The sequence below is a fragment of the Myotis daubentonii genome, chromosome 8 (genome assembly GCF_963259705.1).
Source record: "Myotis daubentonii chromosome 8, mMyoDau2.1, whole genome shotgun sequence".
Lineage (NCBI taxonomy): Eukaryota > Metazoa > Chordata > Mammalia > Chiroptera > Vespertilionidae > Myotis > Myotis daubentonii.
Window position 1 is genome coordinate 65,706,562 of NC_081847.1, and position 25,904 is coordinate 65,732,465.

Here is a 25,904-nt window from a genome sequence, read left to right on the forward strand (position 1 = left end):
TTATCTTTGGAACATATTTAGCTAAATTTCTTTGTGAAGAGATCACGAAACTCTAGATTCTGAAATGCATAGTGGAAAGTTGTGTTGGATGAGTGCTTAGACCTCAGTAAATTAAAAAGATGTTGTTCTAGCCAGATGGACTCACAGTATCTGCATTCTGGGGATTAAATGGTCAACCTGATTGTCTCTCACTACTGCCTGCTTGCCAGTGCCATCAAAGGCACCTGGCCTCGGACCGGAGTCCGGCAGATGTGCCCGGGCCATACCTTGCCCTCCGAGGGCCCTGTGCCATTTATGCTGTGCTTTCATCTCTCCCCTACAGATCATAGGAACATCCCCACCTTCATTATCATGCAAAATGTTCATTATAAATATGTGACTATCAGTAGGATTCTATACACAGGTCACTTGTAGCAGACCCAGGATCTTTCCAGGGACAGTTCACGCCGCCTAGAGGAAGCAGCAATCGTTGAATAATTGTTACAGAATATGAAAACTTTAGCAAAACTTTTCTACTAAAGTCATCAATAAATGTTTAGTGGAATATGGTTCTGCGCTAGGCACCGTTCAAATATGACTTGGTCCTTGGGGCCCCTTCCTTCAGGGATTTCTTCCTCAGTTACCTGTAACGAGCACCGGCCTGTGCCAGGTGCCTGCTACCTGCTGAGGATGCTACAGAACAGGCTGCTGTCCCAGGGCTCACTCCATGGGGGAGGAAGACCGGAAAATAGACACCAACAAGACAGTGATAAGTGCTGTGCCAGGGTTCAAATGCATGCGGGGGAGCCCCCCAGGGGTAGAGAGCCCATCAGCAAGGAGTTAGGAGAGACGTTCTAAGGAAGCTGGCGCCGGGAGTGACCCAAATCTGGGTACTTCCAAATCTGGGTGGCTCTTTTCCCCTCCTGTTGTTCTGCTTGTTGTAGGATAGATCAGAGTAGCCAACCCACCCCGAGGAAAAGAAAGTTCAGAATACAGCGTGGGGCAAAAGGAGGCTTATTTTACAGTTGCTCATGTAGAAAATAATACAGTAATTAATAAGTAATAATACAAGAGTAAACTCTGTTTCACGTACTCACAACCGTAAACCTACTTTTGCCCCACCCTGCATATAATATAATCGTTACGATTACAGCTCTTACTCTTTTGCCTTCTGACCTTTAAGCTGTGAAGTTATTCTTATAGCACAGGCTGAATTCCCCCCCCCCCCGCCCCAACCAATGAGTGTGAATTTTCATTCAACCATTAAAGTCTCCGAGAGTATTTTTATACTAACAGTTCACAAACTTGAGACAATTATAGTCTATGTGGATCCCAACTCCTGCCCCAACCCATCTTCCTGCCCCCACCACCCAGTCTCTGTAGGATTCAGGGAAAAATCCACTAGCCTTTAGGAACGTTCAGCACTTTAAAAAGTGTCACAGAGCCATAAATAAAGAGTAAGACACCCCCAGGCTGTCATCTTCTCACCACACCCATCTCTGCCCATGAAGACAGAGAGGAAGGCAATGCAGGCATCCATTCACTGTGCCTGAGCCACGGTGGGGGCCTAGGAGAGCTCTGGAGAGAGGGGCTGCCTGGAGGGTGCGCTAGCCCTGGCAGCTGGCCTATCCCCCCCGCCCAACCAGTGGTCTCAGTGTTCCCAGGATATGCTGGCACTTGGGGGCAGTGAGGGGCAGTACCTCATGGGGACGGCCAGGGTGGGAGATGAACCCCTGGGGTGCTGTGCAGGGATTGTGGAGAGCAGTCAGCGCTGTCATCGTATTCTGCATTGCAACTTTTCTGATGCTGCCAGGTGTTTGCTTGGCTTGGTGGAAGGAGGGGGCTGTGGGAGGACCAGAACCTCCCGTTATAGGGTCAGAAAGGGCATAACTTATGTATCTGAAACTTAAAAATAATCACACGTTTAGAAAGTAGGACTTCTGTGAGGGATGCTTTATTCATGGAGGAAAGACCAAATGGAAGATGGTGTTAACCAGACCACAAATAGAAATGAGTGTTATATTAGGAACCTAAGGTGGTAGAACCACACTTCCCCCAAAGTTCTTTAAAAATAGTACAGACGCTCATGCCTCTCGTATGAGTCAGTGCAGCTCTTCGTTGAACCAGGGAATCGACCCACGGGCCTCACACAGCCCCCGGTTTCTGTAATTCTCCGCTGCGCATCTTGGAACCTCTCGGAGATGTTTCTATAAAAACACAGAGATGCCATCATCACTGTTGTCACTGTCACTGGTTTACGGTAATTATGTAAGGTGGTGTGATGCCTTCCTGTACATTTAAGGATAGATTTATTATAAAATTTCTGGTGTTTGGGTGGCACTGACTCATCCATTGCAACGTCATGAGCTGTATAGCCCCCTGAGAAGAGGGAGAGTGTGAAAATTTGATTTTGGCCTCAGATTCTCTCCTTGCGTGGCCTGCTTTTTGACGTTCTTCTGTTGATATCAGTAGCTATTGCAATCAAGGAAAACTGACTCAGTGGGCTGTGGTCAGAATCCCTATTGGGCATATGACATTTTGGAAACCCCAAAGTATCCCTGTTATTCTCTCAGAACTCTACCATTCCTATAAGTTTTTTTAAACTTTATTAAGTTCATTGAAATTCATTCTCCTCTTAGCCTCCCCTTTCCATCCCATCCTCTAAAACCAAAGCTGGAATAGGGTCTTGAAGGGAGAGGTTATCGGCATTTTTCCTTTCTGTGCACCATTGCACATAGCCTCTGCCATTCAACATGAACATAGACAACATCTTGAAGGGCCAGACGTGGGCAGACCAGGGGAAGGAAGGGCAGCAAGGCCCAAGAGTAGTGCCAGGTGTCAGCTGGCATCTGCCTCACTTTTGTGGACAGACTGCAGCTCCACAGGGTGGGGTGCCTGGGTTCTCCGGAGCAGTAGCGTGCATGCACCTGTCTGATAATATGCCTCAGGCCTTGTCCAGAGAGTTCCCTGTGGGGTGGGTAACAGGCCTCACTGCACCTTCTGCTGCCCTGTGCACAGCCTTGCACCCTGGGCCTTCAAGCCTGGAGCACATGGAAGAGATATGGGTACAAGCTGGGAGGGTGTGTGTGTGTATGAGGGGGGCATGTGTGCGGGAATGTGTGGCCAGGAGCTGCCACCTTGAAGGCATGGTGGTTTCAGCAGGAAGTGGAGGGGGTTTGGCCCGCCTGAGTCCTGACTGTGTACAGGGCGCTGCTGGGTGAGGTCCCTGGAGCCCTGGACATGTCTGTGGTTGAGATCAGAAACACAGAAATCTTGAAACTGGAGACTTTGAAGAACAGGTGTGCTGAATTTCATCTGATACATTCAGAGGTGGGAATGCAGGGTTGTTGAGGGTTTTTTTAAAATATAAAATTTCTTTTACTTGTCCTATGAAAGTTATTTTCTTGAGAAGATGTAAAATTAGGCCTTTGGCAACATGGTCATCTTGGGCGCTGGCAAAACACTTTGGGGTCCTGACTGCCTCTGAGCAGTCTCCATGTAGGGGTGGGGGACTTGGAGGGAGGGTTCAGGAATGGCGAAAGGAGAGACAAGGATCACCTGTCACAGTTATTGCAAAATGTATAGACAGAGGGGAGGAGGGCAGCTGGGTTTGTGGGTCTACAGCTCCCTCCCCCATCTGCCCTTCCCATGTGCCATCCAGGCTGAGGATATCCTGTGGTGCTATGGTCTTGACTGAATTTGCTCTTTGTGATGCATTTTTCAGTAGAATCTTCCTGTTTGGAGTGAAAGAGGGTGTGGGAGGACAGGCATGGGGGTTGCTTGTATTCCCCTCGTGAGCTTGAGTAAGGTCTTGAAGGGAGAGGGTATTGGTAGCACAAGACTCTGGGGTCCAGAAGTCATCATGCTTGCTTCCTAGAACCCTCTCTCTGTTTGCACGAATTCTCACTTTAAGCACCCCCTGACCCCTCTTGGGGGAGTATTTGTAGCCCCAAAGAGAGTAAAAGCTTCGTTTTTCCAGTTGTTCGTGTTCAAGAAAAGTCTGTCTTCATTGACTGATGTGGCCCAGAGTTCAAAGCAAAGGTCTGCTGCTCATTGGACGGGGGCTGCAAGGCTCTAGTGGGCTCCGTGCCCGGGAGCTTCACAGTGTCGCATGGGTCCCCGACGTTGGGGCTTCAGGGAGTGTCATAGGTGAGCTTGACATGGAGCCAGGGGTCACATTGCTGCTGCTGCTTCTGTGCCTGATGAGGACGTGGTTGTTAGGACAGTGGCCTGTGGGACCTGGGCTAGTCCTACAGGAAGAGCTGCCTCTCACGCTGGCCCAAGGGCTATAGTAGCTCAGGCTCTGATGGGGCTTCTGTCACCCCGAGTGGCCAGCTGGACTTCACTGCGTGCCTCAGTGAGTGGCGCCCTGAAGACCCAGTTCTGCCAAGCTCTGCCCTCACCCTGCCCCAGGCAAGTTCAGTGCTTCAAATGCCTGTGAACCCCTAGGGTCACTGTGTGTCATCTGTCATAATGCACCTGCTGTGGCCATACTCATGCATGAAAACTCAGAACAGTGACCCTGGAGCTATTTCAACCACATCTCAAATCCTGGCATCTGCAATGTCCCCAAGAAAGCCAGGCTGCTAATGTTTGTACTAGAGTGCCTGCTGTCAGTTGGTCTAGACCACCAGTTCTCCAAGTATGGCTGAAGATCCAGGGGGTCCCCCAAACCCTCCCAGGGTGCCAGTGAGGCCAGATCTTCTTCATATACCTTAACTAAAACAACATGTCACAACACATTGAGAGTGAAGCAGAGAGGAGAATCCAGCTCTCTTCTGTTCAGACAGATATTAAAGAGATGTGCAGAAATATAATGAAATGCCACTCTTGCCCTGGCTGATGCGGCTTGGTTGGGCATCATCCTGTGTACCAAAAACTTGCCGATTCCATTCTGGTCAAGGTATATGCCTGGGTTGCAGGCTCCATCCTCGGTAGGGGGCATGCAGGAGGCAGACAATGGTTGTATCACTCTCACATGGATGTTTCTCTCTCTCTCTCTCTCTCTCTCTTTCTCTCTCTCTCCCTCTCCCTCCCTCCCTCCCTTCTTCTCTTTCTAAAAATCAATTTTTAAGATCTTTAAGAAAAAACAACAAAAGGAATGCCACTCTTATCACTAATTTTTTTGTTTTGAAAAATGCGGTTATTTTATCAAGTGATATATGTTAGTATATAGTGAGTGTATTTTTAATGAATAAATGTTTAAAATTTTCCATTTTAATTTCAAGTATGGGAAATATCAATAGACGTCATCACACAAATAAAGCTCTTTGGGAATAATCAGTCACTTTTAAGAGAATGGAGGGATCCTGAGACCAAAGTACTTGTGAACTCCGGTCTAAGCAGATCAGGAGGGTGGAGCCAAGGAAGGAAGTGCAGCAAGTTTGGACACCCTGGGGGGTAGGTTGGGCCTTCCAGGTGCCAGCACCTGCCAGCAGGCATGGCATGTTGACAAGAAGCTGTAAAGTGCAGCCCAAGAGCAGGACGTCCCCTGGGAAAGAAAGATGGTGGGACTATACGCTGTTTCCCACAACTGAGATCTTTCTTGCTTTATCCTTGCTTTCAGTGAACTTTTTAATATGACATTAGATCAGAAGATTCATGCCTTTCAAACAGTATTAAATGTGCTATCTGCTGGCTCAGATGAAAACAAATCCAGAGTGAATAAAACATAAAAATGCTAACTGCAAAAAACTTAGAAGAAAAATATTTTAAGAATATTAGAGAGGACCTTTCTAATCAGACAGGAAGTGTAGAAGCCGTAGAGGAAAGAGAGACAGTAGTTGATGACATAAAAATTTATATTTCCTATAGAGAAACTCATAGCAAAATTTAAAGAAGTGACGACTAGGAGAAAATATTAGCACTACATGTAACAGAAAAAGATTTATAGCCATAATGTGTAAAGACTGCTTACAAACAAATGAGAAAACTATACGCTAATGTGATTATGAAAAAGAAGAATATAAATTACCAATAACCATAGGGAAAGATCTAAAATTACCAGAAATTGGGGAAATACAAGTAAAACAAGATATGTATTTTTGCCCATCAGATTTGTACAAATGAAAAGGGTGAGTGTTCATTATTAATGAAGATGTGAGGAGCAGCTCCTCTTGGCAAGGGCCTTTTTATAAAGCAGGGTATCCGTAGCCATCAGCATTTAAAAGGAATATCCTTGATCCAGAAATTTCAATTTTAGGAATCTTTCCTATAGGGATACTTACAAATGTGGGTCAACACACACACTGATACCCACACACATATGCATGTACACTCAATCTTTGGGTCATAATAGAAAAAAAAAAGAAGAAGAAGGAACTACCTAAACATCCATCAAGTGGAAAATGTAGGGTCTCGTATATTTGTATTCTGGAATAATGGCCTCCATAAAGACTGAGGTTGGTCTATATATTCTTGTTTAAGATGTTTGTGATGTATTACGTGAAAAAAACTAGAACAATGTTTGTACAATGATTCCATTCATTAATAAGAAGAAAGCCCTTATTCAATAGGCAAATGTACAAATACACACAATGGGTGAACTGTGCTCCCCACCCCCAGGACAGCATGGCCCATAAAGGGGAACTTTTACATTATACACTATTTCATTCTATATCGTTTAAGTTTTAAAGGTCATTTTTACAATAAAAATCCTTTTCAAATGGAACGCAACAAATATGCCCAAATATGTCCATAGAATTATGAAAATATAATTGGATTACTCTGCTATGAATGGGTATCTGCATCGCTTTCCATATTCAGGAAAAGATGACCTAGGACAGTGGTCGGCAAACTCATTAGTCAACAGAGCCAAATATCAACAGTACAACGATTGAAATTTCTTTTGAGAGCCAAATTTTTTAAACTTAAACTATATAGGTAGGTACATTGTTATTAACTTAATTAGGGTACTCCTAAGCTGGCCTTTGCTAAAAATGTCCTCAATCTGATTGAGGTACGTTCGCTGAGGTTGACCCCTTCCAACTCTCCCATCCACACTCGTCTTGTATACTTGTTTCGTCTTATCTCCTTTCGTTGATCCTCTCTATATGTCCAAACCATCTCAACATACCTTTCTCAATCCTCGACACTACATCTTCTTTCACTCCACAACGTTCCCTGTGCGTGCCCGCCAGCACGTGGTATTTTGTGGAAGAGCCACACTCAAGGGGCCAAAGAGCCGCAGGTGGCTCGCGAGCCCTGGTTTGCCGACCACTGACCTATGATGACATTCTGCAAGTGGAGGGTTAACCCATGAAGACTTTGTGTGAGATCCCTCACTGTAGTTATCACTTTCCTCTCTTCCCATGGCTATAAAGCAATGAAGTTTTTTTGGGAAACAAAACCATTTGTCAATTTCAGGGCTGGATTTAACCTCAAAGGCAATTTATGAACACACTGCTGTTCATCCACAAAGTAAAAATAAAGGTTAGTAAAACAAGACATTATTATGGGTTCAGTCTTTTTTTTTTAATCCTCACCTGAGGATATGTGGTGTTGTTTTTTAATTAATTTCAGAGAGAGAGGAAGGTGGGTGGGGAGAGTGTGTGAAACATCAATCAATTGTCTCCCTGCACACACCCTGACCAGGGATCTAACCCACAAGCTAGGTATGTGCCTGGACAGGGAATTGAACCTGCAGCCTTTTGGTGCAAGGGACAACGCTCCAACCCGTTGAGCCACCCGGCCAGGGCTGGATTGTCTTCATGCTACCTTGGCCACCTTTGGCCTAAGCAGAATCAACTCCCTGCTTAGGTCAGTGACTGCTTATCACTGCGGTGATAGTCCTTGGGTTGGCAGCTCACCCCTCTGCACATATCCTCACAGCTCTGCTGAGTCACACTCATTGTGTTCTCTGGCCCATGCAGGCCTCAGTCCTGTCAGCAGTAGCTGTCCTCGCAGGGAGCACACCTGCGCAGGTAGAGCCATGCGTCCCAGAAGAGAGGTCTTGGCCTCAACATGGGTGCTCCAGACTCATTCATTGATGAAGTCACTTAACTACCTGACAGGCACTGCCCCGTGCCTGACACCAAAAATACAAGATAAATAGAAGTAGGTTTCTGATCATAGTTTCCTATGAGAGACAGACAGTCAACACCTTATAAGTAGCAAAGAAAGGGATCCAATCACATGGCCACACAGGCACCATGTGACATGGGCACCAAAAGACACGGGATGTCCTGGACATGGAAATGTTATGTGCAAAGGCAGGGTCATGAAGGCAGTGTTTCTGGGTTAACAAGCATGTCACACATCCCACAGCCTGTGAGGATAAATGAGGCCACATTTATATCTGTACCTCAGATGTGAAGGTTCCTAGTCTATTCCCTCTGATTGAGAGAAATTTCAGTCTTTTCCAGGGGGCTCCTATCGTGTTCTGATAGTCCCTGGGAGTGGTTTGGGTGTACATAAATTCCTCGCAGGAAGTAGACGCTCAAGCCCTCGGTGAGAACTGGGCACCCAGGGCCTCCGGAGGCCTTGCCAAAGCAGCCATTAGACCTCAGGGGTGTCCAGAGCGGTGACACTCGGAAGGGGAGGTGGGGAGCTTGGGTCTTCCTGACTGCCAGCCTCTAGAGCAGTGGTTCTCAACTTCCTCACGCCGCGGCCCTTTAATACAGTTCCTCATGTTGTGACCCAACCATAAAATTATTTTCGTTGCTACTTCTTAACTGTAATTTTGCTACTGTTATGAATCGTAATGTAAATATCTGATGTGCAGGATGTATTTTCATTGTTACAAATTGAACATAATCATAGCATAGTGATTAATCACAAAAACAATATGTAATTATATATGTGTTTTCCGATGGTCTTAGGCGACCCCTGTGAAAGGGTCGTTCGACCCCCCAAAGGGGTCGTGACCCACAGGTTGAGAACCGCTGCTCTAGAGCCGCTCAGGGCATTGCTGCCTGAACCTCCACAGTCAGCCATGCCCACTGGGATCTGCCCTTTTACTGCCAGCTAGGGGTGTACCCAGCAAACCTACCTGGCCTTAATTGCTCCCCTCCTGGGGCTCAATAGTTCAGTTCCCTCACACTCAGCTCTCCATTCTCTAAGGCGCACCTCTGAACCAACAGCCCTACAGGCCCAGTGCCAAGTGCAGTCCAACCCAGTCCAGAGGGTGCGATGTAAATCTCCATTCCCTCAGGTATGTGGGGGCCAAGGACAGGAGTGGAGGACACTGTTACAGGGCAGGACATGGCGGAATTCAGGAAGACCCTCCATCTACCCCCATCCCGGCCGCTGCCCCTCTGTCCCCAGGGTGTGGATGGTGGAGGCACACAGCTGCAAATACTGGGGGGAAGGTGGTACCCAGTCCCCTTTTGCATCATCCCAAGCGTGAGCCCATAATGCTTCCCATAATGCTAGTGGCCTGGGTCCTGCTGCAACAAAAGGGTGTGTGCATTGTGCACATGTGTACATGTATGCGCATGCCTTGTATGCATGTGTACCCATACAGGTGTGTATTTGTATGCATGTGTGCATTGTGCCCATGTGTGTATGTCCACACGTGCTTTTGTGTGCATGTGCATGTGTGCATGCATGCATGTGTATCTGTGTGCACGTGTATATGTGTGTATGAGTGTGCATGACTGTATGTGTTGCAAGGGTGATGCAGTAGCATAGTAGAGAGAGCTCTCCCCTCTTTCTCTTGCCCTTCATTATACCCCACACCTCCCCACCTCACAGCAAAAGTTGGGCACTGTGCTCCTCGCCGTCCTCCTGAGCCTCTCACCCTCTCAGACAGTCACTTCCTTTTAGCGGGCGGAGACTTGGGAGCACAGGCAGCCAACACTCAGCAGAGCCACGCGCTGGAAGCCAGGAAGCAGAAAGTCTGGGTTCGCAGCTGCCCTTGAGCACTGAGCCTCTGCTCCTCCCTGCGAACTGAAAGGCTTGAACCACCTCCCTCTCTACTTGACAACTCACCGTGCTGTTCTTCCAGAAGTAGCTCCTTGGCGCTACACTTGTGTGTGAAGCATGTGTTAATGGCATTTAGACCGTCTCTTTCATGGCAGTGTCAGAACCCATGGTGACCCGGCTGCTCATAAGTGTGGTCCCCGCGGAGTTCAACACAGTGGAGATGTATTTTCTAAATTAACTGGTACTTCCGAAGGCAGCGGCTTTGAGGAAAGGAGGTTGGAGTACTTTATCAACATAGGTTTTCTCTTCAGTGTGTACCATGTGGGTCCTGTGTGGATGTGCTTTGGGAAACTCAGCCATGAAGATGGGTTTAACTTTCTTAGAGAGATTACATACTGGGAGGAACAGCTTCAGTTTTGAGAGACTTTCTTAACTCCCCTAAGGGTGTGCGAGTCATCTGGCAGGAACAGAGTTTAGGTAATGAAGACGCTGAGCTTTTCATATCCAAGAGATGGCCCTTAAGGGCTAACCTGCCCAATAGGCAGGGGTAGCCTGTGTGTCCACCAGCCTATGGCGTACGCACTGGGCTGGTCTTTGCATTTCCATGTGAAATGGTGTCATTTACAGCATAGCACCTCCAGAGGTCTCGTAGGGCCAATGGAATACATTCTCCTCTGGTTCTTCTCATTATAAAATTGCAAAGACAGGCTTATCTGAGCACCAAGGTTAGGCTGAGACCGCAGATCTGCCTGGGTCTCCTTTTATTTAAATGTTATTAGAATGTCGAAGTCTGGCAGTGGCCTTGGGCAGCAGGCCTGGGGAAAAGTAGCTTCTCTCTCATGAGGTTCTCTTGAGGAGCAGATTCGTGCAAGAGACCTTCAATGCCTGGTGGTTGTCATGGTCAGAGTGCCTTGAGGAGACGGGGTCTGGGGAGCTGAGTGGGACACGTGGTTAACACGGTTTCCTCTTCCTTCGCAGCGGAGCTGGAGTTCGCCCAGATCATCATCATCATTGTGGTGGTTACGGTGATGGTCGTGGTCATCGTCTGCCTGCTGAATCACTACAAAGTGTCCACGCGGTCTTTCATCAACCGTCCGAGTCAGAGCAGGAGGCAAGAGGACCGGCTGCAGCAGGTAAGTGTGGGCCTGTGCCTCTTCTGTGCTGCCCAGGCCTCTAGCCCAGCTCCAAGAGTGCGGCCGGGTGCCCGTGAGGGCCACGAAGCAGGACAGCCTCTCGTGTCAGCCCGCGGCTCAGGAGTATGGGAAACTCTCCATCGAAGGTCACTACACTCATGGGAAAGCATGTGCATCCTGAATGTTCAGCTCAGTGAATCCTCACAAACTGAGCGCACCTGTGTAACCTGCACCCGAGCAGCAGAGGGACAAGAGCAGCCTCCAGAAACACACCCAGGCCCAGGCCTGCCCCGCAGAAGGTCACCACTGCCCAGAGTCGGTACAGATGACTTTCACCAGCTTGAACTTGATAACAATAGGCTTATACGATAGGGGCTCTTTGGTGTCTGCCTTCTTTCGCTCACATCACACTTCTGAGATCCATCTGTGTTGTTATGGAGAGACCTGTCCTTGAATACACGTATGCTATTGACCTGTATTTGTAAGACTCTGAGGAGGTCAGCAGTGCTGGGTGTGGGTGAGCTGGAGGGGCGGGCGGCGGTGGGACGGCGAGGGCTCAGGCCTCCTCGGGTGCCTCAGGGCGGGTTGGTTTGTGATGGGGCTTACAGAACAGCCTATAGTAAGGCTCTTCAGGTTGGTTTTTTAAAGTTTCTAGCTACTTCTGAACCACCCTCCACTAGAAAATAAAACACTGATTTTCAGCTTAACTGCTCTGTGATCTGCACCTGGCAGACCAAGGGCCACCAGAACTTTCTGTTCTGAGCTAGTTTTGCAAACTATGATTCTGGCGGTTTTTAGTTTTTTGTTTTATTTATAAATACATACATAAAAGAATATACACACACACATATATATATTCTTTTATTGATTTTAGACAGAGGAAGGGAGAGGGAGAAAGAGAGAGAGAAACAGCAATGTGAGAGAGAAACATGGAGCAGTTGCCTCCCACATGTGTCATGACTAGGGATTGAACCTGAAACCTTGGTATGTGCCCTGACTGGGAATTGAACCCACCACCTTTTGCTGTACAGGATGACGCTCCTACCAACTAAGCAACCTGGCCAGGACTGATTCTGGTGATTTTTCGTGAAAAGCGTGGGAATGGGAAATTTAGGTGCTTATAAATTGTTGGCTTTGGTGGTGGGCAAAGGAAGCAGAATTCCCGCATGATATGAGCTTCTCAGAGTACGTGTCAGGACCAGCGCTGTCTGGCACCTGGCTTAGGGAGACCACCGTGAGTGTGGGGTACAGCTGTCCTGGTGGGTATGGTGCAGCCCAACCCAGGGCCCCTGGGACCTCTTAGGAGGTCAGAGTCGTGCTTCACTGAGGCTGCAGAGTGGCTCAGTGAGCCATCAGTTCTGCTGTTCTCATGGGTAGAACTCAGGTTCGCCAAGGGCTCTATGCCCATGGCATGCAGAGAGAGAGCAAAGGGATGGGGCTTTTGTGTGCCACCCTTCAGACCTACAGAGCTGCCATGCCAGTGACAAGAATCAGTCCTTCTTGCTTTCTCTTGTCCTCTGCCGTCCCCTTCCTCCATCTCACCAGATCCCTAGCTCGGTCCACAAGTTAACCTGGCTTTCATCACACCATGATGGCTTTCCTGTGGGACCCCTGTTATCTCAGCAACCTGGCACCTGCGGGGTCCAGACTCACAGGACACTGGTGTCCTGAGCCGGTAGATACCCCCTCTCTTGCCCCCCCTCCACACAAACACACTCTGTTACCTGAAGGAGAGAACCAATTCCTCTGAAGTTCTAACACAAAATACACGTAATCGTCCTGAGTTTAAAGAGAGAGGACAGATACAGCAGTAGTTTTAGAACTATAAAAGAATCAGCCAGCATTGCTTTGCCTGAGCCTTAATGCAAGGACTATGAATTCCGACCCCTGGCCATGGGGAGAAATAGGTAAAACTATCCCACTCATTTTAACCATAATAGGCAGCTCTCAAGTTTCTGGGCAGTACCTGCCATGAATGTGTCCAAGTTGCCCATCCTACACTTTCTGCTTCAAGCCCCAAAGTACTTGGAGCCACTGCACTTGGGCAGTTCGGGTGCATTTGCCGTTGCCCAGCCTGGGCCCCACCGCCCCGTCCTCCCCTCAGGTTTGCTTCGGGGATCATCTTTCTGCCCGCTGCCTTGGATAGGAGAGGTGGCTCCTTCCTCCACACCTCAGCACAGACCTGGCCGGGCCTCCTCTCACTGTCCCCAGCCGTTGCTGCCTTCGCGCCTGCTCATTGGTCTCTGTCCCCAGACTGGGAGCTCCCTCCCAGACAGTCACTCTGCGAAAGGACCAGCAAAGAGGGGTGGCAGGAAAACAATTTCACAAAAAGAGAAAATAAAAAATGCAAGTGTAGTTTTACTTGGGACGTGTGTGCTGTTTCCCGTGGGTAGTGGGCCTCCTGTTCTTGAAATCAAGAAAGCGATGAAGTGACTTCCAGCGGTTCCTGCAGGGCCACACTCTGCATGGCAAGTGAGGTAATCAGCAGCTAAGATCGTGTCTGCAGAGGTCTGATCACCGTCTGTGTCTAATTTCATTAATAAACGCTTGAAAGTTCTGCCCCTGGGAGCTCAATATGAACGCTGTTGCTTCCCAAGGCTTGAATTTTCCTTCCCAATAAAATGGGAATGTGGCTATCGTGCAGCTTAGCAATAGCCAGTGATGGCGAACCTATGACACGCGTGTCAGAGGTGACACGCTAACTCATTATTTTTGGTTGATTTTTCTTTGTTAAATGGCATTTAAATATATAAAATAAATATCAAAAATACAAATCTTTGTTTTACTATGGTTGCAAATATCAAAAAATTTCTATATGTGACACGACACCAGAGTTAAGTTAGGGCTTTTCAAAATGCTGACACGCCGAGCTCAAAAGGTTCGCCATCACTGCAATAGGCTCTGTTCAACGTTTCACAAGCTCAAGATATAGTTTTTACACAGTGACCAAGACAATTCAGGCCCAGACGGTAGCTCCATTTCATGACTAGGACCATTAGCCTAGTTCAGTAGTCAGCAAACTGCGGCTCGCGAGCTACATACGGCTCTTTGGCCCATTGAGTGTGGCTCTTCCACAAAATACCGACTTCTGCGCATGGGCCACACAGTTTCTGTCGCACTATATGTGCACGCCCGCACGTGGTATTTTGTGGAAGAGCCACACTCAAGGTGCCAAAGAGCCGCATGTGGCTCGTGAGCCACAGTTTGCCTACCACTGGCCTAGTTTATGGTCAAACGAGGAAAGAGAGAGGGTGAGGAAGCAACTTAACTTCTCTCCTGCACTCAGATAGAAATCTCACGTGCGGTCCTTTGGCCCAGAAGGTGCTTCCTCACCAGGCTTCTTGCTCCCAATTACCTGCTTAGAAATGCCAATTCCCTGCATGCAGCCCCGGGAGGGCAATCAGATTCACTTCCACTCATGTCCCCAACCAGCGGGATTTGCCCTCTCAGGGACATTTGACAATTTCAAGAGACATGTTTTGGTCAACTCAAGTCGGGGAGTTGTTACAGGGATGCTCTAAACATTGTGCAATGCAGAGGGCAGCCCCACAACAGAAATGACCTGACCCCAAATGTCAGCAGTACTGGAGTGGGGAGCCCCTGATCTTACGGGTACTGGACGCCACCCTTCCCAGAGGCACTCGCTGTTGAGGAGGATGCCTGTTCATATACGTGGATCTCTCGTGGCTTCCACAGAGTGAACACTTCCCAGCAGCTCGGCAGGAAACGTTGGGGGTCCACAGAGAAACTGCGTGTTCAAGACGGTCCTAGTCTAGGAGTCTGCCTTGGGAGTAGTGTCCCTCCAGCGGTTTCTCCCTCCTTCATTCATTCGGTCATCCACCGGACAGGAGCCAGGCACTGCCCAAGATAATGAAGAAGCCATGCCAGGTGTCCTTGCCATGCTCCGCCCTTGCCCCGCCCCCACCACCGTCAGCGGCATCCACTGAGCTGATGCTAACCGGCATTTTCTCAGTCTCACTGGGGGAGGCCAGGGGTCTCCAGTGGCCATTTGTGTGTGTGCACTGGGGTGTGTAGCAAGTGGCTATCAACGATAGGAGGGATTTGGGATGGGGCGTGAGGACTCGGCATGGGCACTTTCAAGCCGCCCCTCCAGAAAGGTGGCTCTCCCTCCACGTCCCTAGGTGACTGCCTGTGCCAAGCAGCCTCCTCCCCTAAGGGGCCTAGGAGAGCTGGGTCCAGGCGTGGCTGGCCGTGGGGCAGGCCCTGCCCTCGCTGCTAAAGCACAAGTGGTGGCCTCTGGGCTCCCCGTGGGGTGGTGCAGATTTGTGCCCGCTGGGGAAGATGGAGCGGCGTTTGCGGTGGCTGCTGTGCATGTGGTTTCGTGTCTGTTGTCAGAGCCCCCGAGTGCCTTTCACTTTGTCAGCATCTAAACCCTGCCATCCCAGGGCCTGAGTGGCGGGGGATGCGGCACCCAGCTGGTTAGCAGCTTGTGGGTGTAGGTCTCCACTGCCGGCCTCCCTGTGGGTGAGCCTGTGCCTCGCTGGGACCCACTTACTACTGGAGGCCCTTTGGGCCCATTTGTTCTAGAACTCTCTGAGGTCTCCATAAGCATGTTTGTAAAAGGTATATTTATTCTAGATGCTGCGAGAAGGGTTGGGCATCTAATTTATCGACTCCTAGGTAATTCGGTTGAACACTGTTGGTTACATTTATTTGTCTCTATCTCTGCTGGAAGACTTGGTAGTCAGGATGGAAAAGTCAGAACAGTCGGGTGTGTTTTGAGACGGAGGCTGGCTGAGCAGGCAGATGTTACGATCCGGTTGAGTAAACTTCACTATGCTGGTGGAGCTGCCCGCTCCTCCCTGACGGGCTTTCCACCAAAGCAGAAGCAGGACAGGTTAGTAAGGTAGGGTCTCAGCAACTCGGAACATCCTGGTTTTCACAGGATCTTCTTCTGGAAAATGGTGGGTTGCACCAGTTGTCCAGGCTTGTCTGGATTCTGGAAGGTTTTCTTTGTGTGATGCCCTCATGCCCTACTTTATCACGCCCTGTCTTCCTCGTGCAGCACCTCTCTCCTGGTTTCCTCCCTTCTCGCTCCAGCAGTGCCTGCTGCAAGAACACCTCTCTGTGCCAGGTCCCCTCTGCCCAAGGGAGGACTGGATGGAGTTTGCCTTGGCTGAGGCCGGTCAGCTTGCAACACCGCAGTGTCCTCAAAGTGCTGTTCCGGGGAGTCCAAGGGATGGGACAGCGCTGGCTCTGACTGTAGTGGAAGCAGCCATTTCTGAATGAAAATGAAATTGCAGGAAAAGTGAATGCTTTAGGTAACGGCGAACAGCAGTAAGTGGGCTTGTGATGTAGACCTGACGTGTTCTTTCTGAGGTAGCCCAGGCTTATTTTTCAGAGCCTGGTTTTTGTGATTTCAGAGCTTTGATACTTTCTAGATTATTATTCATTACCTTAGGTCGCCAAGTAACGGGAAAACAGTAAAGGGCATAAATAATCCAGACACAACCCTGAGAGAAGTTTACACAAGCCTTTCTTGCCACAGCTGTCAGAGGCCTGAGCGGCCTTCTCCAACACCCTGTACCCGGCCAGCGGGGCCGGCTTAACCCGCCTGGCCAGCCCAGGGCACGGTGGACAGTGGGCAAAGCCAAGGTGGCCAGCCATTTGCTGAGGACCAGCAGCGAAACAAGAACATTTACTTAGTTTGAACCGTATGAAATTGTGGCTATCCCGCCATTGTGACCTATAAACACAGCAATTTCAATTAAAAATTAACAAAAGGAGTTACATCGGGCATTTCTTCATTACCAGTGGCTGCAGGGATTCAATCAATAGTGAAAACACGGGTGCCTGTGGAGACAGCAGCGCCAGGCAGGCACTGAGCGCAGCCTGTGGGGGGCGCGGGCCAGGAGGCCATTGGCTCTTTCTCCCAGCTGTTGGCAAGGAGGACCAGGGCTGCAGCCGCCAGCCTGTTGGGACAGGAACCTGGGGTCTTGGGTCCAAAGTGCCCTTGTATGGGGAAGTCTGTACCTGGACGCTCTCTGCGGAAGTTGTAGATCTGGCCTGGGGTGTGGCCAGTGTGTGTGGTTTGCCCCACAGGGTGTTCTGACAAAACTTGATCGAACTTGTAAAAATGAGATTCCACGTAAATTTTGTAGTTACATCTTTTCTTGGACCGTCAGCCTCTTGGGCCACACTGGCCTCTGTGCCTGCCTGGCATCCTCAGCCGTGGGCTGCAGAGCAGCTGCCACTCAAGATAGGCGGGTGCCCACCTTTTGCTGTGGCCCCATCTCTCTGTGTAGATTGTTTTTAGACAAAATATTCTTCTGCCCTCACACCTTTATCACAAGGGTGAAAATAAAAGACAGAGGGCCACTGGTTTCCAGAAAAATGGGAGAGCACTTCTTTGTGGGCGTAAAGGTCATTCCTGCAAGATTAGGAGTTCAACCAAGTGCGTCTGGGCCAGCGAGTAGAGCTTTTCCTGCGCCAGCCTGGCGTGCGTGTCCCTGGCCCTTGCTGTCCCGTCATCTCCTGGGACAGGGCCCTCCTCTCTGGGGCTAGACTAGAGTCTGTGGTCAAGAGGGCAGAGTTGGTTGTGGGCTCCTTTCTGTTGGCCTTGAGAGCAGGGGTGGCCCAAGGATGGACAGTTCTGGCCCACTGGGCTCGGGGCTCGCAGAGCTGGAGAAGCCCGCGGGCTGTGTCCTGAGGTCCAGTGAAGGATGCAAGGGGTGGGGGTGTCACCACACACAGGATTCATTACCACTGCGACTGAAGAGCTAGACCCCTGGCGCCTGCCTGTTCTCATTTCTCCCTACTTCGTCTGCGTTTAGAAAAGCATTTCTAAAACAACAGAATAAACTATTTTCATTCAATAAGGGACCAAAACAATGAACTAACGGGTTTGAAGATGCAATTATAGCAGGTATGTCCCTGCCATTCCAGACTAAGGAGAAGGGAGCCGCCTGCTGCATTCAGCATCGGGGTGGCATGAAAGATGCCAGGCACCAGTTTCCTGTGGGTGAGGCAGAAAGACCAGGGCCACTTGTTGTCAACTGCGTTCAATAATAATTCTCCGTAATTTCATGAGCCCCTGAAACTGCATTCCCAAGTGTCGAGGGGACTGCGAGAGGGCTGGTCAGTTCCTAATGTCAACTCCAAGCACAGGCTTCCTACCATCAGCCAAGCTGTTTCTCTCCCTGAATGAGCGAGGACGTTAACATAGCCAAGCTGCCAGATTGGTCAGTTACCAGGCTTACCCTCCAGTGTTTGTAGTTAAAGATAGAAAGTTGTTAATTTGGGGGGAAAATTGATAATTTCAACAGCTTCAAAATGAGAATGTCCCCTTCAAGTAAGAGAAACAGAAGGCCAACTTGTTGGCAAAAATTGGATAAGGATGCTGGGCCATAGCTGTTACCGTGATTCTCATGCGAACAAAAGTAGGCAGGCCTTTTTAACTGCCAAGATTGGTCTTTAAACAACGTGAGGAGCTCAAATAGTCCTTCTACTTACGTTGACATTGCTCACAACAGTTTTGAAATTACCTTTAGAGCTTGCAGTTCATTTTTGGGAAAATTTTAAGTGAAAATTTTTTTTAATTTTCAATAATGGCAAGTCTTCCTTTTTCTCATTTGCTCTCTGAAGATGGATTTGATTTTTTTTGGCATCAACCAAAATCCATCGAGAGTTAAATATTACGCATTTAACATTATACAATAAATTACACAGTTTTGCTGCAAAACCAAGTGTGACTCAGTTAGTAAAAATGATGTTGCCCAAGTTGCAAACTGATACTGTAGAGAAAGGTCAGGAAGGACCCACATAAACTGATGGTTTCCTCGGGGGAGGAGCCAGGATGGGAGGAAGTGGACAAAAGGAGTTTGGTCTGTGTTGTTAAAATGTTTATTGTAAGAATGAATGTATGTATTATTTTTACAACTAGAAAACAGCCTCTGCTCACATAAGTGAATGCTGAAGACAGTTCCAATAATGTCCTGAGCATCTGTAGGCTCCCCGGGGAACTCACTTGAGCATGGTTTGTATCGTGACCAAAGCAAGCTAAAACGAGATTTTTAAGCAGGATTAATTAAAAGTTTTATGAACCATAAAATTTTAATAATCTTTTAAATAGGCATTAAAATTAATAATCCAATGATAATGTTTTTTTCTTTTGTTTGTTTTTACTTAGTTCTTGAAAGTTGTTGTGGCTTATTCTGAGGGGGAAACAGTTTTCTAAATTATTCTGATTCTGAGTGCCACCTGTTAGGGAGGCTCCCCAGAGCCGTCAGAGGTGCCAAGGGAGGTAGCTGGGTTGTGGTTCTGTGACCTTGGGGAAAACTTTCAGGCTGTGCCTTAGCTTCCTCTCCCGCCCTAAAGGAGGTGACTGTGCCCACCTGGGCTGATGGTGTGTGGTTGCACATTTCCCTGTTGCCCTGAGCTTTCTGATCCTCAGGCTGGTTTCCAGTGAAGTCTGAAATTGCTCACTCTCCTCCAGCACTGAGCCCTGGAGAGGCACCTGCACAGCTCCTTTTCTGCTTGCTCCGTGGGGCCTATAGACCTCCCTGATCTATTGTATTATTCTGGAAATATAAAGGATTCCCTTTCTTTTCTTCCCAACATACCTTCCTGGATAATTTATCTTTCTCTTAAGGGACATGCCCTAGATTGAGTAGAGTTGGGAGGGAAATATTGAGTCTTGAGAAATCTGATGATGGATTTCCAAGGAGGAAGAAAAGGGGAAACGCTGGAGAGAACACAGCCATTGACATCTAGAGGTATGGCCTTTACATCTAAGCTGTTACTGCCATCTAGGGTGGAAAAGATAGTAATACTATAAAGCACTGGATAGTAAAGAGGTTGCATAAGGAAAGGGAAGAAAAGAAAGAAAATTGATTTTATCGGAGGGTAAAGGTGTTTTGTTGCTGAATACCCAAGATTAGTTTTACCTATACTTTGAAATTCTCACCCTGGGACAAAAAGAAAAATAGATTTCCAAATACTTGAGGCTGTACAATACATTCATTCTTTGGGAGGAACCCTTGAGTAGAAGCCAAAATATCCACCAATGGCCTTGCTATACCACAAACTAACTGTCACCTTCAGTGAGTAATGTACCCTTCTGGGGGCCTCAGTTTCCCCCCATATAAAATGAGGAATAATTGGCTTAGATCAGAGACCTTCAGATTGTTTTTGACCAAGAAGAACAGTAGAAACACATTTTATACCACAATCCACAATACTTATATGCCCAACTAAGGCAAAACTTTCACCAAACAGTACTTACAGACAATGATATTTTCCATTCTGTTTCATTTTTTCAAATTTTGCCTGTGACCTACTTAAATTGATTTTCTAACTCTCTGAGAGGTTGCATCTCACAGTTTGGAAAAGATCATACTAGTATTAGATGTCTTTAGTCCCCAAGTCTGATGATCTTGTCTGTGGTCCCTAATGTGTGGAAAGGAGAGTTTAGCGGAGAGCATAAAACCAAGAAGGTTCAGGCTGTGGGAGTGGTCGCTATGATGCGCACTGACCACCAGGGGGCAGACGCTCAACATAGGAGCTGCCCCCTGGTGGTCAGTGCGCTCCCACAGAGGGAGCGCTGTTCAGCCAGAAACCGGGCTCAGCAGTGGTGGGAGCCTCTCCCACCTCCGCTGCAGCGCTAAGGAGCAGTGAGCCGAGCTGTAAGGAGCATGCGGGCGGTAAGGAGTGAGGGGTCCTGACTGTGAGAGGGTGCAGGCCACCCCCCACCTCCCCCCCCAGTGCACGAATTTCATTCACTGGGCTTCTAGTCTAGAAATTAAAAAGATTATAAGAGAGTGCTCTGGACAATTGTATGTCAACAAATTGAATAACCTAGATGAAATGGACAGATTCCTAGAAACACACCTACTAAGACTGAATCATGAAGAAATAGAACATCTGAATAGATCTGTAACTCTGAAGGAGATTGAATTAGTAATCAAAAGCCTACCAACAAATAACCAGATGGCTTCACTGGTGAATTGTACCAAACATCTGAAGAAGAGTTGACACCAATACTAGTGAATTAGCATTACCCTAATACCAAAGCCAGACAAAAACACAACAGGAAAAGAAAACCATTATCCCTCATGAATACTGATGCAAAAATCCTCAACAAAATACTAGCAGACTGAATTTGGTAACATACTAAAAAGATTATACACCATGACTAAATGGGGTTTATTTTTGTAATGCAAGGATGGTTTTACATATAAAAATAAGTGTAATATACCACATTAACAAAATGAAGGGGGGACTACATGATCAGCACATCATGCAGAAAAAAATATTTGACATAATACAATCCTTTTTCACAATAAAAACATTCATCAAACTAGGATGGAAGGAATTTACCTCAACATAATAAAGATCCTCTATGGAAAGCCCACAATTCACATTGTACTCAATGGTGAAGGACTGAAAGCTGTTTCTCTAAGATCAGGAACAAGACAAGGATGCATGCTTTTACCACGTCTTTTCAACATAGTATTTATTGGAAGTTTTAGCCAGAGCAATTAGGCAAGAAAAAGAAATAAAAGGCATTCCAACTACAAAGGAAAAAGTAAAAATTATCCTATAAACAGGTAACATGACCTTACATGTAGGAAACCCTAAGGAGTCCAACAAAGGAAGAACACCTGCTAGAACTAATAAACAAATTTAACAAAGTTGCAGGATACAAAATTAACATGCAAAAGTCAATTGCCTTCCTTTACACTAACAATGAACAATCAAAATGGAAATTGAAAAAAATCCAATGAATAATGGCATAAAAAATACTTAGGAATAAACTTAACCAAGGGGGTAAAAGATTATATTGACGATTGTACAATGTTGCTGATAGAAATTAGATACAAATAAATGGATCATCTATTCATGGATTAAAAAGCCTGATATTGTTAAGATGTCAGTACTACATAAAGCAATCAATAGATTTAGTGCAATCCCTATCAAAATCTCAATGATGTTTCTTGTAGAAATAGAGAAGTCCATCCTAAAATGCATGTGCTACCTAAAGGAAGCACCATCCCAAAATAGCCAAAATAATATTGAAAAAGAATAACAAAGTTGGACATTTCACACTTTCTAATTTCAAAACTTACTACAAAGCTACAATAACAAAAACAGTACAGTATTGGCATAAAGAGAGACAATGGGATAGAAGAGAGAGCTCAGCAATAAACCTTCTCATATATGGTCAAATGATTTTTGACAAGGGGGCCAAGACTACTCAAGGAGAAAAGACAGTATTTTTGAAAAAGGTGCTGGGAAAACTGGATATTCACTTGCAAAATAATGACACTGGAACCATATCTTACACCATATTCAAAAAATGAACTCAGTATGGATCTAAAACCTAAATGTAAGAGTTAAAACTCTTAAAGAGAGTAGTGGGGAAAAACTCATGACGTTGGATTTGGCAATGATTTCTTGGATATGACACCAAAAGCACAGGCAACAAAATGAAAATAATAAACTGACCTTTAGAAATTAAAAACGTTGGTTTGTCAAAGGACACTATCAAGAGAGTGAAAGGCCACTGGGAGAATGGGAGAAAATATTCGCAAATCATATATCTGATTGGGGTTAATATTCAGAATATATAAAGAACTCCTAAAACTCAACAGCAAAATAATGGACCACCCAATTTTGAAATAGACAAAGGACTTAAATAGACATTTTTACAAAGACGATGTACAAAACCACCTGAAAAGAGCTCAGTATCACTAATTGTGATGACGAATTTTACATGCCAACACAAGTGGGCTTAGCGATGCCCAGATGGCTGATAAAACATTATTTCTGACGTCTCTAGGAGAATAATTCCAGAAGAGATTAACATTCACTCAGTAGACAGAATGAAGAAAATCTGTTCTCACCAGTGTGGATGGCATCTTCCAGTTCCCCAAAGACCTGAATAGAACAAAAAGGTGGAGGCAGGCAAATCTCTCTTCTTGAGCTGGGACATTCTTTTCTCTTGCCCTCTGCTATTGGAGCTCCCGGTTCTTGGTCCTTAAGACTTACACCAGTGGCCTTCAGACCTTCAGACTCAGATTGAACTATACCACCAGCTTTCCCGGCTCTCCATCTTGCACCTAGCAGATTGTGGGACTCCATAACTTCATGAGCCAGGTCCTATTATTCATACACACACACACACACACACCCTATTGGTGCTGTTTCTCTGGAGAACCCTGACTCAATGCACTAATCATACACAACTTAAACCCATAATGAGATACCCACTGGGATGGCTATTATTAAAGAAACAGAAAATAAGAAGTGCTGGCAAAGATGTGAAGAAATCGGAACCCTGTGCATCGCTGGTCAGGATGTAAAATGGATCTGCCACTATTGAAAAACAGTATGGTGGCTCCTCAGAAAATTAAACATAAATTATCACATGATCCAGCAATTCTGCTTCTGTGTATATATCCACAAGAATGAAAAGCAGATATTCAAAGAGAGATTCATATACCCTTCTTCATCGCAGCATTACTCACAGTAGCCCAAATGTGGACACCACATACGGACGGTCCTATTAGCTGTGGAGGGAATGAGGTGGCCTAGGGAGACTGCACTGAGAGGAGAGGGGCCCCAGATAGGACTCTCAGGAACTCCAACATTCAACCAGAATGCAGAGTTAGGGGCACCCCCCGAAGAGCAGGAAAGCGGCCAGAGAAGCCAGGGTGTGAACCAGGAGGGGTGATGTCTCTGAGCCAACAAGAGAGGGTCCAGTGCTGCTGGGAGCCAGGGGAGAGGAGGGCCAAAAAGTGCTGAATGGATTTAATAATCGATGTGATTTGGGTGAAACGTAAGATTGAGTGTTCATTGAGGACCTAGGGCAGAGTCTTAGAAACATCCCAGGATGAGTTTGTATGTTGTTTTCAATATGAGAATTGCTGTAACAGCCCGGAACTACAGTGATTGTTCCTCTTGGTGCAGAGGAGCCCAGGCTCTGACGTGCTCTGCAAGCTGCCTTGGCCTGGTGCAGGGCTGTCCGTGGGTGTGGCTCAGCCACTTCCTTAGATTTGATGAGATCTGTCACCTGCCACCAGGCCAGAGCCATGATTGCCCACTACATAATTTTATAGTCACACCTTAAGCCCAAACTTCCTCTAAACATTGCTGCTTCTGTTTCTATTTTTGCTGCTGAGTCCATGGTGTTCTGCAAGGACCGTAGGATCAGGTTGTATGTATTTGGTTTTTAAACACCCTGTTGTCCAGATGGGGTGTTTGTATTAGAATGCTGGCCTACAAAATACAAAAGAGAGACTTCGGGGTGTCTCACCTTGCAGGTCTACCTGTGGGTGCTTTCAGGTTCTCAGGAGGCTCAGTGATGGCACAAGGTCATGTATGAATATTCCTGGGAATCCAAAAATGCAGACAGCTGCTCCTGCTCGCCCATGTTCTTCTCTTTATGACAATAACAGGCCTTTAGAGTAGCCCAACGGACCTTTGCCAACAATTTGGGTTCAAAAGGGAAAACATATTGAAGTGCTTTGTAAACAAGTTTCTGGTGTTAGAAAAGCTTGTCACCTTGACAGTCTGGTCAAACATATTTGAAAAAAGATGTCAAACAGCTAGATGTCAAGTTACATCTGCCTTGGGAATAAAGGGACTGAAGAATAGATTGGCAGGGGTGGGCAAACTTTTTGACTCGAGGGCCACAATGAGTTCTTAAACTGGACCAGAGGGCCGGAACAAAAGCATGGATGGAGTGTTTGTGTGAACTAATATAAATTCAAAGTAAACATCATTACATAAAAGGGTACGGTCTTTTTTTTTTTTTTTTTTTTTTTTAGTTTTCGGCCTGCGGGCCGTAGTTTGCCCACGGCTGAGCTAGACCCTCTAAGGCCAGCCAGGCTTTGGAATCTGTTTTCAGTGTGAAAGCACAGTGTGGCGGGCAGTGCTTTAGCTGTGCTGCTGCTCACCTCCAAGCCCAGTTCCGCAGGGCCTTGGCTGGCATGCACACCTGCATAAGGGCTTACGCACCCAACCCTGGCCGGTGTGCTCACTGGTTAGAGTGTCTGCCTGAGCACTGAAGGGTTACAGGTTCGATTCCCAGTCAGGGACACACACCTGGGTTGCAGGATCTTTCCTCAGCCCCGGTTGGGGCAAGTGTGGGAGGCAACCAGTTGATGTGTCTCTCTCACATTGATGTTTCTCTCTTTCTCTCTTCTTCCCCTTCCTCCCTTCCACTCTCTCTAAAAAAATCAATGGAAAAAATATCCTCTGGTGAGAATTAAAATAAACAAACAAACAAATGAGCTTAAAGACCCAGACTCTACCCAAATCTAGGCAGTGACTGAATACAGTTTGATGACATTTGGAGCATATGTCAAACACGTACATTCTAACTTTCCTTTTGGCCACAATTCTCCTTTTGTGTAATAAGGAGATTGTTTTGTGTAATAATTTCGGTGTAATAAAAGGACCAGTTCTTTGTTGTTCTGTGACTTAAACAGGTCTGCCATTGTCAAAGAGGAATGTGGTTCCTTGATTTTCGGTGCTGCAGCATGAAACTAATGATTTTCTTGTGATGTCCCCCTCCCACCCCCTGCCAGGAAGGGCGCCTGTGGCCTTCAGACAGCTCTGGTCCTCAGCCTGGTGCCTCAGAGGTAAGGGGTTGGACAAGGGAGGGATGTGGGTGGCTGGAGATGGCTGCTCAACCCGATGTGATGGGAGAGGGGAGGAGGGAAATATGCCATTACAACAAAATAGGTGGAAAAGTCAAATGTATGACAGTGTAGATTAGGAAATAACATTTAAATTAAGGCATATGCCTATAACTTTGGTTTTTAACGTGGGGGAGGGGATTTTTAGAGTCTCCTAGGGATTATTTGTGCTAGTCTAGAGTTCCCTACAGAAACCAGGTTGAAAATCACTGATCTTTACGCGATCCCATAAGCTGCAAACAATGAGGCTCTGCAGAAGTGGGCA

The 25,904-nt window shown here is 47.0% G+C and overlaps 2 protein-coding genes across 11 annotated transcripts in view; both read left to right on the forward strand.

Annotated features, from left to right (window-relative positions):
- Positions 1 to 25,904, forward strand: part of LDLRAD4 (low density lipoprotein receptor class A domain containing 4) — a 337,872-nt gene that overhangs the window by 303,969 nt on the left and 7,999 nt on the right. For all 10 annotated transcript variants that reach the window (XM_059706718.1, XM_059706722.1, XM_059706713.1 and 7 more), the window contains 2 exons: positions 10,822 to 10,976; positions 25,529 to 25,582. In XM_059706718.1, the coding sequence (XP_059562701.1) occupies positions 10,822 to 10,976; positions 25,529 to 25,582 (209 nt within the window). The remainder of the gene's footprint in view (positions 1 to 10,821; positions 10,977 to 25,528; positions 25,583 to 25,904) is intronic.
- The window catches only part of RNMT (RNA guanine-7 methyltransferase), a 219,620-nt gene that overhangs the window by 127,023 nt on the left and 66,693 nt on the right, over positions 1 to 25,904 (forward strand). The window lies entirely within an intron of this gene.